The sequence below is a fragment of the Vombatus ursinus genome, unplaced genomic scaffold (assembly GCF_900497805.2).
Source record: "Vombatus ursinus unplaced genomic scaffold, bare-nosed wombat genome assembly UNPS02014770.1, whole genome shotgun sequence".
NCBI classification, from domain to species: domain Eukaryota; kingdom Metazoa; phylum Chordata; class Mammalia; order Diprotodontia; family Vombatidae; genus Vombatus; species Vombatus ursinus.
Window position 1 is genome coordinate 11,807,089 of NW_020954548.1, and position 20,299 is coordinate 11,827,387.

The 20,299-nt window shown below is 38.0% G+C and overlaps 1 protein-coding gene across 2 annotated transcripts in view; it reads right to left on the reverse strand.

Moving 5' to 3' along the window:
- SH3GL2 (SH3 domain containing GRB2 like 2, endophilin A1) overlaps positions 1 to 20,299 on the reverse strand; it is a 232,251-nt gene that overhangs the window by 42,255 nt on the left and 169,697 nt on the right. For both annotated transcript variants that reach the window (XM_027863060.1, XM_027863061.1), the window contains exon 2: positions 7,800 to 7,868. In XM_027863060.1, the coding sequence (XP_027718861.1) occupies positions 7,800 to 7,868 (69 nt within the window). The remainder of the gene's footprint in view (positions 1 to 7,799; positions 7,869 to 20,299) is intronic.

Here is a 20,299-nt window from a genome sequence, read left to right on the forward strand (position 1 = left end):
ACATTTCTCTCTTACTAACTAAGCTGCTAGTTTCTGTTACGGAAACCACTTGGAGTTTGTGATAGTGAAAAACATTTCCCCATCAAGTCCCAGAATTCAAAGTAAAGATTAAGAAGCTTAGAATTAGACGGCAAAAAGATCTTTTTTATATATTGTTGTTGTTGTTGCTGTTAATCAGGCTTCTAAAGGTTACCTTTCCTCATGAGAGTACAGGCAAGATAGCTATGCAGGTTTATTCTATCAATAAACAGATTAATTCAGTCTCCATATACGGTACTGCTGATAACTGCTAATTCAACAATGTTAAGGTATGTAAAGCATAGCTATTTTTGTATCGAATATTTACTTATATGGTCCCTAAGATTTAAAAACAAATAAAGATTAACATCCCTTGGCAGGGTCTTAATGAGATGGTGACTAGGTTTAGAACAGAAAAACTGACCTTGCCAAGGTCTACTGGTTTGCTAATCTCCACAGACATTATGATGGAGGAATGCATATGAAAGGAAGTGGTAGACTTTTCTACCTAGAACTGGATTTTGAGACAAGGGACCTAGATTTAAATCCCAGCTCTGCTACTGAACCTGAAATCCCTTCTGCTCTCCAGACTTCAGTTTCATCTTCTATAAGATGTGAGTAGCTTTAAATGCTATAAAACACAAATTCTTATGAGGAAGAAGCAGTTTTCCTAGAACTTGAGATAACTATGATTTTGATATTTTTTATTCAGCATTTTCCAACAGCAAGTCACCCTTCCTTATACTCCTTCTGAGTTTAAAAAAAAGGAATTTTCCCTGCCCGTACATATTTGAGATCGTCATTTCAGGACTTGATAAAAATAAATGCACCCCTCCCCCATTCCCTGCCCTGGGGCTTGAGGCACTGGTTGTTAGCTGAAATTACATTTCAGCTAATATTGCTCCCATGGAAAGGCCACACTAAAAGCTAAGTCCAGAACGCAGCAGACCAAGACAGTTTTAGGCCTAATTTAGAAACTGTGGCATCATTTCTTCAGGAAAAATTATAAAGGAAACACCTTTATTTTGTTGCTCCTGGGCTCAGCAACGTAGATCAGGCCAGTAACGACACAGAAGAATGAACACTGATTCTACAGTGAGAAGTTGCTGCTGTTGTTCAGTGGTTTTTCAGTCTTCATGACCCCATTTGGGGTTTTCTTGGCAAAGATACTGGAGTGGTTTGCCATTTCCTTCTCCAGTTCATTTTACAGATGAGGAAACTGAGGCAAACAGGGTTAAGTGAAACAGCCAGTATCTAAAGTCAGATATGAACTCAGGGAGATGAGTCTTGACTCCAGGCCCTGCACTCTATCCACTGTATCACCTCACTGCCAAGGGTCAGAGGACGTAGGTTCAAATCTCATTTACCACCTGTGCTATCTTGAGTAAATCACCTCATCTCCCTGTGCCTAAGTTTCCTCATTTGTAAAATGAGAAAGTTGGACTAGATAGCATGGAAGCTCCTTCTAGTTCTATTTTCCTGAATTAAAATTTATTATTGGACACATTTAACTGTACCACAATCATTTAGACTTTTGATTGAGAAGCTCTGGTTTCTCATTCAACAAATCTACCCACTAATTGGCTCCCAGGAAAATATTCAAGTGGCGTTTAATAAAGCTTTTAAAGAGCCCATGCTCTGTGTGTGTGTGTGTGTGTGTGTGTGTATGTGTGTTTAAGCAACAAAAACAGTTTCACATATTGGCACTTAAATTACTGGGGAGAAACACTTACTGTGCAGGGAGCCTGTGGAAGCAACACATTCCCATTATTACATTCAATGGTCTCACTGAGAAGGCTGGCGAAGTTAAGAGGCAAACACCTGTGTTTTCAGTGCATCTCAGCTGGAGAGTGTCTTTGGTGGTTGATACTAGAGAAATGAGCTTTAGGAATCCCCACTTGCTTTATCCAGTGGCAATACTCGATGTCAACCTCTAATTTATTTCATTCAATTGTGTAATTGCCCCTTCAGGAATAAAGTTAAACTGAGCTTTCTCTCTCTATCCAAAACTGCTGATCCTATAAAGGAGGTCCTCTTGGGAGCGATTGAAAGGTGAACTGCAAAGCATTTTATGTGACTAATATGCAAAAAGAAAAGGAGGAAGAGTTTGAGATTCCAAATCTCCTGATCTCCATGGCTAACAAATTTCAATTGCCCCATTAGTGGAAACAGGGAAGAGATATGGAATACAAAGTTTGCCACAGGACCCTGCCAGTAAGACACAAGATCTGCAGGGCAAGACAAGAGTCTGCTTCCTGGGTCCCAGGGAGACTTTTTATTTAAAATGTAAAAGAAAGCATAGCTTTGAAAGTTATATTTTGAATTTTTTTGTATTTTGAATTCATTTTATATTTAAAGAGAAGCAAACTGTACATAATGAGGATTTGCAGTTTCATGAAAATTCTTTTTATTTTCTACTAAGCTCATGGAATTGTTCTTTTGTGTGTGTTAAATTCAGAATACAAAACTTAATAAACAAAAAAGAGAAGCACAGTTAGGATATTCCAGCTTCCCTACCAAAAGGAAACTGGAAGATAACTGATCCATGGGTCATGACAAGCTTTCTTCTCCATTACCAGAGGAGCTTAGAGGACGACTTTGGACATTCTCCTCATTTTTTATTTTGACTTCCCATCGCTGTTTCTTTTATCACCAACTAGTTTGGCTTAATCTAGATTTCTCAGCATCTTATACAATTCCTCAGAAGTTGCCGCTCTGATTCACTCTCCTGTTTACTCCTGTATGATTAGTGTTTCTCAATTCTTCTTGTTCTGAGACTCTCAGAGCCTGGGACTTCTTATACCTTCTACCACAACTTTCCTGATCAGTTCAGATAAAAAGTTATCACTTCCTGCTGGAATTTCCTGGGACCTTCTCTTTGACCTTTCCAATGTGCTTATTCATTTTTAGCTTAACATTATTTGTGCACACTATAAACTTATTCAATTGTAACTCCAGGGAAATGTACTGTTTTTCATGATTGCATCCTTGATACCTACTCCACAGTAGGTGCTTAATCAATGTTTGTTGAAATTTAGTTTAGCAAAGTCAATACAACCAAGATTATAAGGGAAACAGAAAACTGGGAACAATTTTTACAGAAAGTGTTTCTGATAAAGACCTCATTTCTAAAATATATAGAGAACTAAGTCAAACTTATAAGAATACAAATCATTCCCTAATTGATAAAGGATTAAAGGTTATGAACAGGTAATTTTCAGAGGAAGAAATTAAAGCTATCTATAGTCATATCAAAAAATGCTCTAAATCACTATTGATCAGAGAAATACAAATCAAAATGACTTTCAGGTACCACATCACACCTGTCAGATTGGCTAACATGACAAAACAGGACAATAATAAATGTTGGAGAAGATGTGGGAAAATTAGAACACTAATGCATTGTTGGTGGAGTTGTGAACTGATCCAGTCACTCTGGAGAGCAATTTGGAACTATGCCTAAAGGGCTATAAAATTGTGCATACCCTTTGACCCAGCAATACCATTTCTAGGGCTGTATCTCAAAGAGATCATAAAAATGGGGAAAGGACCCTTGTGTACAAAAATATTTGTAGCAACTCTTTTTGTGGTGGCCAAGAATTGGGAATTGAGGGTATGGCCTTCATTTGGGGAATGGCTGAACAAGTTATTGCTATGAATGGAATGGAATACTATTGTGCTGTAAGAAATAATGAGTAGACAGACTTCAGAAAAACCTGGAAAGACTTATATGAACTGATGCTGAATGAAATGAGCAGAGCCAGGAGAATAATGTACACAGTAATAGCCACATTGTGGCTTTAGATAGACTTAGCTTTGATAGACTTAGCTTTTCTCAGCAATGCAAGAATCTAAGACAGCTCCAGAAGACTCATGATGGAAAATGGCTATCCACATCCAGAAAAAGAACCATGGAGTCTGAATGAAGACGGAAGCATACTATTTACTCTACTTTTCTTTCGTTGTTTTATTTCTTCTTTCTCGGGGTTCCTCCCATTAGTTCTACTTCTTCTATACATCATGTCTAGTGTGAAAATATGCTTAATATGAATGTATAAGTAGAGCTTATATCAGATTACATGCCATCTTGGGGAGGGGAGAGGAGAGGAAGGGGGAGAATTAGAACTCAAAATCTTATGGAAGTGAATGTTGAAAATGAAAAAAAAAAGAAATTATTATAAAAAAAAAAAGGAAATTTAGTTTGGACCAGCATCTTACACAGCAAACTACAATAAACTCAAATTCTATATATGACTTAAACATTAACAGTTATATCATTAAAAAAATACAAAACAGAACCAAATCAGGTACCTTTTACAAGTATAGTTAAAGCAACCTGAGGTCATACACTTGCAGGGGGTACAAGAAATTTATTCAGTGGCAAGGGGAATATTTAGTAAATAATTTTGTATGTATATATATATATATATACTTATTTCTTACATGCATATATATGTTAAACTTGATTTTATTTCCTCTAATATTTAATAGGGGACATGGAAAAGTTTAATGAAAGCATAGAGATATGGAGATTGACAAAGTTTAGGAATCCCTGGGCTAGGGGGAAAATTCTTAACCCAATAAGGGATAGAGATAATCACAAAAACTTAAAAATAAAATGATATGATGGATATACATATATATTACATTGAGAAGCATTGGGGTATAATATATATTACAATATAACATATATTATATATTACAAGAGAATATATATTCTATATACTATATTACATATGTATACTTGTCAATGTAATATGTGTATATACGTGTATGTATACAGACAGACACACACAAATATAAAATCATTTCAGAGGAGGGGAGTCCATAGGATCTGGAAGCAATCAGGAAGGTAACTCTTAATCTGAACACTAAAGGAGATTAGGAATGTTGAGAGGCAGAGGCAAAGATGGAATGCATTCTAGGCACATGGAATAGCCTATGCAAAACATGGAGACAGGAACTAGAATGTTGAAAATAAGGAACAGAAAAGTAGTCTCATTTGCCTGAAAAGGAGTAGTTCCTAATGAACAGGAATAATATGCAATAAACCCAGAAAAGCAGGCTGAAGAAAGTTTGTGAAGAGTTTAAACGTCAGAGATTTTTTAATTTTATCCTTTGAGTAAAAGGGAGCCACTGGAAGTTTCGGGGTAAGTAACTGGGTCATATCTGGGCTTTAGGAATACCACTTTGGTAGTTTAATGAGTGATGGATTAGAGAGGAGAGAGACCAGTTAGGAGGCTATTGCGGTAATCCAGATAAAAAGCAGTGAGGGTATGAAGTAGACTGGTGGCCTCTGTGAGTGGAAAAAAAAGGACAGATGAGAGAGTTGTTTTGGAAATAGAATTGAGGAGATTTTGTCAAATGGTTAAGCATGGAGGGAGAGAGAGGGAGAAGGAAGGGAAGGAACATTTGTATAGCATCTGCTATGCCCCAGCCATGGTGCTAAGCACTTCTACAAATAATATCTCATTTGATCCTAACAACAACCCTGCAAGGTAGATGTTCTTATTCTCCATTTTACAGTTGAGGGAACTGAGGCAAACAGGGGTTAACTAGGAAGTATCTGCATCTGGATTTGAACTGAGGTCTTCCTGGCTCCAGGCTCACTACCTAGCTGCTTCATGGTGCTGTTGAGGTTAAGAAGTAAGATCACTGAAAGAGTGATGATACAGAAATAATGAAGTTAAGAGGAAGGGTGGGTTTGAGGAAAAGATGATGAGTTCAGTTTTGGACATATGAATTAAAAATGCCTAAAGGAATAACCAGTTGAAATGTCCAATAGATGTTGAAAGCAGAATTAGAGTTCAGGAGAGAATAGGGCTGAATATATTTGAATACATATAGCTGAATTAATGCGAACAGATGAGATTATTGTGAAAAAGGGAATAAAGTATAAAGAGAAACCCTGGACAGAGTCTTAGGATATATCCACAGTTAGGGTACAAGGTGTGGATGACAATCCAAGTCAGCAATATCAAAACTACATAGAGGTCAATAAAGATGAAGACTAAGGACCACCAGATTTGGCACTGGAAACTTTGGAGAATGCAGTTTCAGTTAGGTGAAAGTGAGGGGGTTGAAAACTGAATGAAATGACTATAGACGGATTTTTCTAGGAGTTTGTCTATGAAGGAGAACATAAATACAGGATAACTTGAGGGATAGGCAAGGCTTACTCAAGTTTTTTGTTTGTTTGTTTGTTTGTTCATTTGTTTTTAAAGAATAGGAAAGACCTAGGCTTGTTTGTAGGCAACAGGGAGAGAGCTAGTAGATAGGGAGGGATAGATGAGAATTACATAGGCATGAGAGTGTTTTGACTGCATCTTGTCTTTCAAAGACCATTTTCTCTGTCAGTTCATAGAGAGCAGGGCTGACTAAGTTTAGAAAGAAGCCTATGGTTTTTGAGTAAGGTTTTTGTTTCTCCTGAGGCTTTTTTTTTTTTTGCCAGATGGTTGGCTCAGCATGTGGGCTTGGCTGTAAGAATGCTCTTCTTTGGAGTTACCATACACAGGGAGAAGAGCTGAAGACACATTCAGGCTTACCTATGTTAAGACAGATTTTTTTTTTTACGTTTCTGACCCTGTTTTTCCCCCCTTTTAATTACTTTTTTATTGGCTAATTCTCCCAACTTATTTGCATCATGTATTAATATAACACCCAGGCTTTTTATTTTCCTCCTTTTCCCAAAGGTTTTTGGGATGGAAACTACCCCGTGCTTTAGTCCCATCTCAGACACAAACTTGTATCTCTAGACAAGTTATCTAACCCCTGTCTCACTTTTCTCATCCATGAAACATCCACTTACCTTATAGGGTTGTTGTGAGAAACAGATACCATCTTCATCATATCACCTTTTCAAGGAGAGTTAGATAAAAATAGTCCAGGGACAAGTCTTTCTCCTGCTATTTAACTTTTATTTTTAACATTCTGTGGATTATTGCACAGGTGGAAAAAATAACTTCTCTTTGTAACTGAATAAAAGGATCAGAATATAAGCTCATCTTCTGTAGGGTCACTGAAAACATCAGTTATACTGAAAGTATAACTCCAAAAGCAGAGAGGACAACAGTGATGATAAATACCTCATCCTGTTCCTGCAGGACTTTGACTTTCCATGCTAGGAACTCATACTTTCAAAGATTTATAGAAATTATGAGCACTTGGCATGACACCATCTATTACAAATGTTGTTTAAGTTTTAATCAATTTGTCATCATCATCATCATCATTATTAGTGCTAATAGTCTTTCAAATGGAGATAATTTTCCAAAAATCACTAATAATTAAAAAAATTCAAAAAGTACTTTCCAGACCCAATTTACCTTGGAGAGGGCACTGTTTTCTGTTATCTTTTACAATATTAATTAAGCAAGCTTCCTGATTTTAATGTTTCTTCATTGATATCTGCCGTTATCAATCCACAATGGATTGTTAACTCTGCCCTTTCCTTCATTATTCCATTCATGGAATGAAATCTGAAAAAGCCAAAGCCCAAAATAACTAGAAATCCCCCCTCTTTTTATGCTTAGCTTATTGATGTTGAACCAGGTATTTTATTCAAGCACAGAGTCAAAACACTAGCAGATCCTCAGTCCATAAGAAAAGCAATTTGTGGCAATGCCAACATACTTAAAGGTTATTCTGTAATAAATGTAATTAAGGATACCTATGGCTCATCACACCTATGAGAAGAATAACATCCATTATTCCCTTCCTCTCTTCTCTCTCTGAGATTACTCAACAAATGGTCAAAATTATTCAAGAGGAAAAAGACTTACCCTTTCCATTTCTTTGAAGTCATCATCCAACTTGGTTCCTTCTGCTCCTCCAACCTTCTCACTCACTTTCTGCAAAAGACAAAACATAGAAGAGAGTAGTTGTAAAAGAAGTATCTCCAAAGGCTTGCTAGGACCCCTTGCCTCACAACATAATTGCCTCTGAACAGTTATGAAAAACAGCATGATCATAGCTTTCTTTTGGATGAAAAAATTTTGAATGATACCTATGGATACAATGTGCTTCTTTTTTTTCCTATATAATCCTACAAGGGTAACTGAATGATTTATCATAGCTTTCTCATTTCACTGATAAAAATTCTCCCCAGCTGGTACCCATTAGATAGATAAATAGATAGATAGATAGATATGGCATTTATTAATTCTTATTATGGGCCAGGCACTGAGCTAAGCACTAGGGATACAAATACAGTCAAGCAAGGCATTCCCTGCCCTCAAGGAGCTTATACTCTAAGGAAGGAAGACAGCACATAAAAAGAAGCTAAAACATGTGGAGGGGAGAACAAGGGAGAAACAATCTGGAGGGAGGAAGGGTATTCTCATTAATAAAGTACTTAGCTAGGACTCTTAGAGAATCTATGCGATAGGTATGTCAAAACACATTTAAAATGAAACTCATGCAGAAACGTATCTTGTATTTCCCCTCTGCCACATTATTTTACATCATCATGCCATTCTAATAAGCAGCAAATGGATGAAGAGTCTGCTTCAGAATCAAAAAAATCATTCACCCATCATTTATATACATACTATATGTTAGGCACTGTGCTAAGTTCTGGAGATAAAAGGAAAGGCAAAAATACCCTAAACAGTGCCTGCTCCCAAGAAGTTCACAGTCTAAGAAGAAGACAACATGCAAACAACTCTATAAATACAGAGACAGACAGAGATAGAGAAACAGAGAAAGATTATGAAGGACTTTGAAAGCCAAACGGATGATTTTATAGTTGATCTTCAAGGAAATAGGGAGTCACTGCAGTATATTGGGGCAGCTAGGTGGCATAGTGGATAAAGTGCCAGGTCTACAGTCAGGAATACTTCTGGTATTCTTAGTGGGCTAGAAGCTCTTTGGGTGCAGTAGATAGAGTACTGGGCGTGTAGTCAGGAAGACTCATCTTCCTGAGTTCAAATCTGGCCTCTGACATTTACTAGCTACGTGACCTTAGGAAAGTCACTTAACCCTATTTGTCTCAGTTTCCTCATCTGTAAAATTAGATAGAAAAGGAAATGGTGAACCATTGCAGTATCTTTTCCAAGAAAACCCCAAATAGGGGTTTCACAAAGAGTTGGAGATAACTGAAAACTCCTGAACAACAACAACAAGCAGGGTGAGATGGGGGGGGGGTGATATGGTGAAGAAAACCATAGAAGAAGCAAGCTGCTTTGCTTCCCTCTATCCCTTGCAAGGCTAACAATAGAACATACCATCCAAGTGGGTTCCCCAATTCCCCAAGAGAAAAACCCCCCAATTCTTTTTAAGGCAATTGGGGTTAAGTGACTTGCCCAGGGTCACACAGCTAGTAAGTGTCAAATGTTTGGTCTGAGGCTGGATTTGAACTCAGGCCCTCCTGACTTCAGGGCTGGTGCTCTATCTACTGTCCACCTAGCCGCCTCAAAACACTCCAATTCTTGGGGCAGAGCCAAGATGGTGGAGTGAAAGCAGTGACTGCCTTGAGCTTTCCCCCAAAACCCCTCCAAATACCTGTAAAAAATTCTAAAGCAGCAGAACCCACAAAAAGAGTGAAACAAATTTCCAGCCCAAGACAACCTGGATGGTTGAGGTATATCGTGCCAGGTAGGGAGAGGAACGCAGGTATATCACTCACAGGCCACAGCGAACCTGGGGCAGGCCTCATGGGACTGAATCGCAGGCAGCTGTGGCAGTCTCCTGACCTCTCAACCCATGAACACCAAAGACAACTTAGAAGGTCAGTGGGAAAAGTCTGTGACTGCGGTAAGAGTTAGAAGCTAGGTCTCAGCCACAAGTCCCAAGCGTGGCCCGGGGCAGCAGCTCCCTCCTAAGCTTCCAGACCACAGACAGAGGGGGAATGGAGTGACTGATCAGAGGTGGATTGCAGGGATCTCTTTGCCAGTACTGAGGCAGGAATCTCTTGCTTTGCTTCTGCTTGGATCTGGGTCACAGTTCTGAGGGACGGTACTGGGGCAAGGAGGAGCTCTGGCATGGTAGAGCTTGTTGTGGAGGTGGAGAGGAAACACCTCACCCCTTATCACACCACCTTGGATGAACTGAAAATTTACAGGTCCCTAGAAGTACCTCTGAAAACAGCTGTACAAACCCCCGAAGCTTGGGACAGTACATTCTCCACATTGGAAGTAGACTCTTACCTTAACAGAGAGTTTGAAACTCAAGTAATTGGCTGGGATCATGAGTAAGCAGTGCAAAAAGAGTCAGACTATATTATCTTACTTTGGTGACAAAGAAGATCAAAACATAGAACTAGAAGAAGACAACAAAGCCAAAGTTCCTACATCCAAAACCTCCAAGAAAATGAATCAATCCCAGGCCTCAAAAGAGCTCGAAAGGGATTTTGAGAAGCAAGTAAGAGAAGCAGAGGAAAAACTGAGAAGAGAAATGAGAGTGATGCAAGAAAATCATGAAAAACAAGTCAACAGCTTGCTAAAGGAGACTCAAAAAAATACTGAAGAAAATAACACCTTAAAAAATAGCCTAACCCAAATGGCAAAAAAGGTCCAAAAAGCCAATGAGGAGAAGAAGGCCCTAAAAAGCAAAACTGGACAAATGGAAAAGGAAGTCCAAAAACTTACTGAAGAAAATACTTCCTTAAAAATTAGAATAGAGCAATTGGAAGCTAGTGACTTTATGAGAAATCAAGACACTGTAAAACAAATCCAAAAGAATGAAAAATTAGAAAACAATGTGAAATATCTCAGTGGATAAACAACTGACCTGGAAAATAGATCCAGGAGAGAGAATTTAAAAATTATTGGACTACCTGAAAGCCATGATCAAAAAAAGAGCCTAGACATCATCTTTCAAGAAATTATCAAGGACAACTTCTCTGATATTTTAGAACCAGAGGGTAAAATAGAAATTGAAAGAATCCACCAATCACCTCCTGAAAGAGATCCCCAAAGGAAAACTCCTAGGAATATCATAGCCAAATTCCAGAGTTCCCAGGTCAAGGAGAAAATATTACAAGCAGTCAGAAAGAAACAATTCAAGTGTCGTGGAAACATAATCAGGATAACACAAGATTTAGCAGCTTCCACATTAAAGGACAACAGGGCATGGAATATAATATTCCAGAGGGCAAAGGAGTTAGGATTACAACCAAGAATTACCTACCCAGCAAAACTGACTATAATCCTTCGGGGGAAAAAATGGTCATTCAGTGAAATAGAGGACTTTCAAGCATTCTTGATGAAAAGACCAGAGTTGAATAGAAAATTTGACTTTCAAATAAAACACTCAAGTGGAACATGAAGAGGTAAACAGGAAAGAGAAAATCATAAGAGACTTATTAAGGTTGAACTGTTTACATTCTTTCATGGAAAGATGACATCCGTAACTCATGAGACCTTTGTCAGTATTAGGGTAGTTGGAGGGAAAAACATTACATGTATGTATAGATAGATAGAGGGCACAGGGTGAGTTGAAGATGAAGGGGTTATAGCTGGAGAATAAAATTAAGGGGTGAGAGAGGATTATACTAGGAGAAGGAGAAAGGGAGAGGTGAAACGGGGTAAATTATCTCACAAAAAAAAGAGGCTTTTACAGTGGAGGGGAAATGGGGGAAGGTGAGAGGGAATGAGTGAATCTTATTCTCATAAGATTTGAATTACAGAGGGAATAACATACACACTCAATTGGGTATGGAAATCTGTCTTACCCTACAGGAAAACAGGGGGGGAAGGGGAAAAGAGAATAGGGGGATGATAGAGGGGAGGGCAGATTGGGAGAGGGGGTAATCAGAAGCAGACACTTCTGATGAGGGACAGGGTCAAAAGAAAGAATAGAATAAATGGCGGGGCAGGATAGGATTAAGGGAAATAGAGTTAGTTTATCACAGCATGTCTACTATGGAAGTGTTTTGCATAACTGCACATATATAACCTATATTTAGTTGCTTGCCTTTTCAATGAGGGTGGGTGAGGAGGGAGGAAGGGAGAAAATTTGAAACCCAAAGTTTTAAAAACACATGTTTAAAAAAAATGTTTTCACATGCAACTGGGAAATAAGAAATACAGGAAATGGGGTACAGAAATCCATCCTTCCCTACAGGAAAATAGAAGGGGAAGGGGATAAGAGAAGGAGGGGAGAGATAGAAGGAAAGGCAGACTAGGGGATGGGGTATTCAGAATGCATGCCATCTTGGGGTGGGGGGAGGGACGAGATGGGATGAAAATTTGGAACTCAAAATCTTGTGGAAGTAAATGTTGAAAACTAAAAAAAAAATAAAAAATAAATAAAAATAAAAATAAAAAAATAAATTAAAATTTAAAAAAAACAATTCTTGCTTTCAAGGAGTTAGAGACAGCTTTCAAAAAAACAAATTGCTTTTCTTAGGGTAAGAAAAGCTCTGTTATCTCTCTCTTCAAGAGAGATGAGATGGGCTCTTCTATGGATTCCCCTCACTGTAGTTTTGTCTTTATGAGGACTTTTCTTCAGTCCTTCCAATAATGATGCACCTCTGAATAAGCTCCTTTTGCTCTATCATTCCTAGGTGTTTTGTTGGCCTCAGAGTTTTTATCCCAAAACATTGAAAGTATAAATCTCTTCTTCCATGTATCTGGAGAGATATCCATCCAGCTGTGTCTTAAAGACCTCTCCTTGTGGGGTTCTCACTACCTGATAAAGCACCAAAGGAAACAAAGAAGACTGTTAGGAGTATGGTAAAAGATCTATCTTCTGAAGCTTTTAAGGGAGACTAAAAGAACTGAAGTACATGATACATACTTAATTTTTTCTTCCACTCACACAGAACTATCAAAGAACTTCTTTTGTTGTTGATCAGTCATTTTCAGTTGTGTCCAACTCTTCATGACCCAATTTCGGGTTTTTGTGGCAAAGATATTAGAGTGGGTTGGGATTTCCTCTTCCAGTTTATTTACAGATGAGGAAACTGAGGCAAACAGGGTTAAGTGACTTGCCCAGGATCATACAGCTAGTAAGTATCTGAGGCCAGATTTAAACTCAGGAAGATGAGTCTTCCTGACTCCAAGTCTGGCACTCCATCCACTGCATTCAAAGAACTTCTAGCCCACTATGAATACCAAAAGTTACTTTTTCACCAAAATAGAAAACCAGTTAATAAACTGATTAAAATCAGGCAGAGCTCACAGCAAAGCACAACATGTTCTGTCTGTTCCATCTCTCACTTCTTGGTCAACAAGAACAGGGCTTTTCATTATTCCTTCCTTGGCATACACCAAAACTGTCCTGCAAATTTGCAGACTTACTGATTCATCATGTCATGTGGGATAAGCATGTGGCAATGGAGAGATCTGCTATGACTATGGTTAGTAACAGCTGAAAAGTGTCACAGCTGTTATAAATCTTCAGCATTTGTGGGCAAATCATAATTACAAGGAGCACCCACTATATGTCTGGCACATAGTTGTTTTTTAAGTATTTAAGTACTTGATTAACATGTAAAAAACCATGTAAGATGCAAAACAATGGTAATATAACTCTTCAGGAAGTTGGACACTCATTTTCCTCAGGCACCTATAGCTGCAATTACAGCTGATAACAAGTGAAAAGTACTTAACTGACCTATTTAGGAATTGGGTGGTGGGAGAGGGAAGCAGTGTATAATTCAAAACGGCATTAACATTTTCCTGAGGGTTAATTGTTTTCCTAACTTGAGTACAAATGTGGCAAGACCAAACGATTCAAAAAATATATATTGGATCTACTGCATGAAGAATTCAGTACTGTGGGAAGAGGGATAGAAAGCTTATATAAGACAGAGTTCCTTCCATTGGCTTATGACTTTCCTAAGGTCACATAGTTGGTAAATGTCTGAGTAAACGTCTGAGGCCAAACTTGAACTCAGGAAGATGAGTCTTCCTGACTCTATGCCCAGTACTCTATCTACTGCATCCAAAGAACTTCTAGCCCACATAAATGCCAAAAGTATTCCTGACTCCAGACCTGGCACTTTATCCACTGTGCCACCTAGCTGCCCCAATAAACTGCAGTGGCTTCCTATTTCCTAGTGATGATAGCACTCATATTTCTATATGAAGCCTTAAATTCACAAAGATCATTTCTTAACCCCTGTGACTTGCTCATGAGCACATAACCACTGTTAGAGCCTTGATTTGAATCTACTTGTCTTGGGCCTGATCTCCATATTCTGCTACTCCATCTTTCAACAGTAACAAAGGTTCATCCTTCTTAGCTTTTCCTCCATATTATGCTACTAAAATATATGTGTTGCCTATAAATTACAAAGCAAATACCCTTAACATTCCTAAGACTTAGGATGGTCAGAGGTGGGGCAAGGAAGCAAGTTTCAGAGACCAATCTTCCAATCTCCGATTGAAGAGATTCTCTTGTTTATCATTAGGCATGAATTGATGGCAAAAACATTTCCCCTACTTAGCCAATATTATACACACATACATATTATTACATCAAGGGCAGTAGTTTCATGTCATTTAAGCTTTTTGCCACTGTTTTACATGCTCAATTTGCATATTAAGATTAAAATTTTATATTAAAAAAGATTAAAATTATATCTGAGATCTGGACCATCCTCTTGCTAAAGATAAGGAAATGTTCTCTGTGAACTGAAACCTGTTTGACTGGTATGGCCCCAGTCCTGCAGGATGCATGTATGTTAAGGTTAATAAACCCAGAGGCTAGAATAATTCTCCTCCCATCCCAGTCCCTTGCAAGATGGTAAAGTCCCTGCCTCTCATTCTTCCTTATTGGGCTATTTAGAAAATATCCCCATTTCACTGGACCTGATCATACTACTATCTTCCCCTATGGATGAGAGAGCACTCTCCTACTAGTGCCAGCTGTCTCTTTGTCTTAAACACTATATAAATTTGAACCCCGAGAGGGCTCCGCCTTTGTCTAGAATATAAAAGCCATCACATAGTTCCACATCCAGATGCTACCCCATTGGGTGCTGCCCTTGGCTGAGGGCAATGGCGGCCTGACACTGAGAATGTTCCCTGTTGGTATCTGTTCTCCTCTTCCCCTTGTGAGGAGTAATAGTTTTTTAACTGCTGCCCCTGTGTGGCTCCATTGTTCTTCATGAAAATTCTCCTCTACTGCACTCATGAGCTAAAGGATCATGATTAGGATCAAAATCATTTACTGAGATAAAATTTAAATATTGTTTTTTGTTTATTTTGTTCAGTTGTTTTTTCAGTCTTGTCCAACTCTTCGTGACCCCATTTGGGGTTTTCTTGGCAAAAATACTAGAGTGTTTTGCCATTTCCTTCCCCAACTCATTTTGCAGATGAGGAAACTGAAGTAAACAGAGTTAAGTGACTTGCTCAGTGTCACACAGCTAGTAAGTGTCTGAGGCCAGATTTGAACTCAGGAAGATGTCCTCCGAACTCCAGGTCCAGCACTCTATGCACTGTACCACCTAGCTGCACCTTTTTGTTTATATTTAATATTAAATATAGATGGCTGAGCAAGGGAAAAGTTAAGGAACACTAAGGCAAAACATATACTGCTTGAAGGTTATTGAAAAGAAGAGCAATTTTTTTCAAGGACAGGAAATAAATGCCAATAGCATCAGCAATGATTTAGAAAGATCATTATTACAAATTTTCAGTAAGCAGAGAATTATTCTCTAAGAGACAGGATGAAGCAGTGCTTTGAGGCTTATAGACAAGTTGAAATTTCACCTAATGTACATACTAGCTGTTATAACCATGGGCAAATCACTTAATCTCTATAAATTTCAATTTCCACACCTGTAAAATGTGGGCCAATAATATTTGCAGTACTTACTTTGTGGAATTGTACAAAGGTTCAAATAAGATAATGTAAGCAAAGAACTGAGCAAATTTTAAAATTTTATATGAATTTTATATTTTACATTTTAAATTTTATATGAATATCAATTATTATTGAAGCTATATTTTTCTGTATTATTCACATGGAGAAAAGGAAATTGAAACACCGAATAAGAAGCATATCTAAGACAAACAGGAAGAGGCCTAAAAAACTACTTTTCTAAACTCCTATATTGTTAAATAATAATGATGATGATAGCTAATATTAACATAGCACTTCCTTTGTGCCAGGCACTGTGCTAAATGTTTTACAATTGATCTTCGTTGCAACCCTGGAAGGTAGGTGCTATTTTTATCTTCATTTTATAGATGATGAAATTGAGGAAAATAGAGGTTAAATTACTTGCCCAGGGTCATTCAGTTTATAAGTGCCTGAGGCTGGATTTGAAATCGTATCTTGCTGACTCCAGGTGCAAAATGGTTCTCAAATAAAAACTCATCAACTTCCAGAATTTGTATGAAGCTCACTTTAAAATCTCTCTCTAAGCTTTGTTATTCTACTATATTCCAAACTGCCTGCTGACTTCCTGTATGTGTTGCCCTCACCTCAAACACAACATGATTAAAATAATATTCAGCATCTTTCCCCAAAACTCCTTTCTCCAACCTCCATATTTTTTATTCAATCTCATCTCCCATAATCCCTCAACAGAAACAAATTTCCTTTATCCAGAATGCTTCCCATTCCTCATACTCCAAAGTCATTCCTAACTCCAAGCCCCTGGTAATGTTTTGATCTAATCTCTACCTATCCAAATCTTACTATTTCTTCAAAACCCAGTCTAAGTCTCACCTTCCATGAAACCTTTGCTGTGAATATTCCCAGCTAAAAGTTACTGGTTTATTTTTTTCAATACCTGCACTTATTACAGAAGGTATTTATGTTTTGGAGAGAGATTAGAAGATGTCTAAAGTCCTATCTAACCCTCAAGTTCCATTCCTCAATGTCTGTACCATTCTTTTTGTACTTAGTTGTGTGTCAGAAGATGAATTATGTATGGGCACATATTCAGTCAACAAATATTCATTAAACATTGTGCAGAGAGCACTGTGTTAGTCTCTGGGAAGGACATAATGATTAAATAAGATATAGTTACTCAGGCATCTTATAGTTTGGAAAGGGGAAACAAGGTACACAAAGATTTAATTGGCGTAGGAGATTCCTAAAAAGTAAATTCCCTTTACCAGTACAGATCTATACCTACGCTACAACTGAGTTCCTTGGGGCACTTAGAAGTCAAGCAATTTTCCCAGAATTGCACAGATAGTCTATGTAAGAGGAAAAATTTGAACGCAAATCTTCCTGACCCCAAAGTCAGTTCTCTACCCACTATATCACATTCCATCTCAAGTGTTTGTTATCACATATCTACTATACATGATAGATAGTATATAATAAATGCAACAAAGATATACAAAATAATATTGTGTGAAATGTGAGGGGGAAGTTATTATTGAACAGATTGATCAGGGAAACCTTCATGGAAGGGGTAGCATTTGAGTAAGACAGGAAATGAACAGGTAAAGGTGGAGAAGAAAGACATTTCAAATACAGGGAACAGAAAGACAGAGAGCTGGAAGAACAAGTATGTTTTTGAGTATATACATATGTGTGTATATATATATATGTGTGTATATGTATGTATATGTATGTATGTATATACATACATCTATATTATATATGCATGTGGATGGATATATACATGGAGAGAGATATCTATATATCTATGTAGCTATAAGAAAATTAATAAGTACACACATATTACATACGCACACAGAGAGACTAGAAATGAGGATGATGGAGAGCCAATCTGGCCATAACAAAGGACTCAAAAGTATTTTGAAATGAAGCTAGAAATCTTGGATGGGTCCCAGGTGGTTAGGGCCTTGCCTTCTAGGCAAAGGAATCTGAAATCTACTTGGTAAAAATGAGGAACCACTGAAGATTTTTAGGCCAAACAGGTTCAAAAATGAGCCTACCCGGATCAGACTTACACATAAACATCATGCTGGTGATGATGCGAAGGAAGAATGGAATTATGAAGGAAAAAGAGGAGTTGTACACTCCTAGAGAGAAGGGGTTGTGTCTCATACACCCCCTCTACAGAACATAATACCAAGCTATATAATAGCACACTGCTAATATCACACAATAAATCACTACTGGTTGCATGACTGCTATGTAGTTGAATGAATGAGCTGTGTAATTGAATGATACAAAGAGCAACCAAAAGGCAGAGGAAAGGAAGAAAGATTTCTTGAAGCAGTTCTGGAGGCAGTGATAATGATATTGGGTCACTGTCCTTTTCAATATTTAAAAAGGTTTTACCCTGGCTTCAAAGTACAGTATCTGTTTTTCTTTCCAAGTCTCAATTTAATTCCACAAGAAAATTTGGAAATTCCCCATTAACAAACTGTGATACAACATGATCCTTCACTGAGAACCAAGGTCAGAGAAAACCTCTTAGATAAATGAAACTTAAATACTCTGTTAGTCAGCTTAAGTATTACCTTCAGAAACATTAGAGCTGTATTGGGCATGCATTTTCTTCTCCAAAGCTGGCAGAGATGTCAGAACAAGAAGAGGATTGTGCATTATGAGTAGGCAGCCAGGTGACACAGTGGATAGAGTGCCAGGCCTAGAATCAGGAAGACTCATCTTCATAAGTTCAAATCTGGCCTCAGACACTTCTAGCTATGTGACCCTAAGCAAGTCACTTAATCCTGTTTGCCTCTGTTTCCTCATCTGTAAAATGAGCTGCAGAAGGAAATGGCAAACCACTCTAGAATCTTTGCCAAGAAAAAAACCCCAAATGGGGTCAAAGAAGAGTTGGATATGACTGAAAAATGACTGAACAATGTGAAACATGGAATTCTTTCAAAATTATCACCAAATTCTGAAATTTCATTATCCAGTCATAACATTTGTCGTTTCATCATTTCTTCTGCTTTATAACCCCAACCATGTTTTTCACCCTTACCATGACCTCCACGACCTCCACTCCTCAGTTCTTTCCCACATCATCACTCCTTTACCGGCTACTCTCTTCTCCCTCCCCTATCCTGACTCCTGCCTGAGCAGTCTCTCATTATCCTCTACACTTGAATCCTTTGCATTCTTGACAACTAATCATGCCTTCCTAATCCCCAACCTTGAATTACTTCTAGCATCAGCCATCTTTGCTCCTAATCACATTTTGATAAGTGGGCCTGGAGAAAAACTGTACTAATTTCATTCATACAAATTTAAGTTTCAAAATCTCAACTGGGTACTCACTGCAGCAAGGCAATCCTTTTATACCTCACCACAGTGGCTATTCCATCCTTCCTCAAGCTTCTCAAGTCACTCATCCCCACACTCAGCAAAGGACCTCATCTCATACTTCACTTAGCCAAGAGCTCTTCTTTTTCCCCTCCTCTTTCTCTTCTCATATCACTCAGATATTTTCTGCCACAAATCTTCTCTCTCCATTCTCACATCAAAAGGTAGCCGTTTCTTGACAAGGCAAAGGCACCTATTCTTCATCTATCCCATCTTATCCACAAAATTTTTCCTATTATTATTCTTAATGTTTTGCTAATCCTCAATCACTCTCTATCGGCCATTCCTTGCTGCCTATAAACATATACTTAAAAAAAAAACTGTCCCTTGATCCAGTCATCCCCACCAACTATCACATTATTTCTCTTCTCCCTTTCATGATTAAAAACCTTGAGAAAGCCATGTACAATTGAAGCTTTCACTTCCTCTCCTCTTATTGAATTCTTAATTCTCGGTAATGTGGCTTTCCTCATCACCATTCAATTGAATCTACTCTCTCCAAAGTTAGCTGTGATATCTTAATTGCCAAATCTAATGGCCTTTTCTCAGTCCTCCTCCTTCTTGAACTCTACAGACTTTGATGCTGCCAATCATCCTCTTTTCCTATCTACTGTCTCTTTAGGTTTTCATGACACTACTCTTTCCTGGTTTTCTTCCTCCATCTCTGACCTCTCCTCAGTCTCCTTTGCTGGATCTTCAACCTGGTTATTCTGCTTAAATTCCAAGCCTCTGTCCTGGTAAGAACTTTGTCCTTCTCCCTTTGTTTCTCTTCCCACTATACTATCTCATCTTTTAATCTCATTAGCTCCCATGAGTTCAATTATTGTCAGTATGTAGATGATTCCTAGATCTATTTATTCAGCCCTAATCTCTCTGAGACTTCTGATGTCACAGTACCAACTACCTGTTGAATATCTCAAATCAAATGTCCTATAAACATCTCAAACTCAATACATCCAGAATATAACACTTCTGAAATTTCTAATTTCTCAGGTTCACAGTCTTGGTGTCATCCTTGATTTATCATTCTCACTGACCTCAGAAAAGCAATCTATTATAAAGCCAGGTCGTTTCTACCATCATAACATCTTTTTCTATACTCATACAACTACTGCCCTAATGCAGGCCT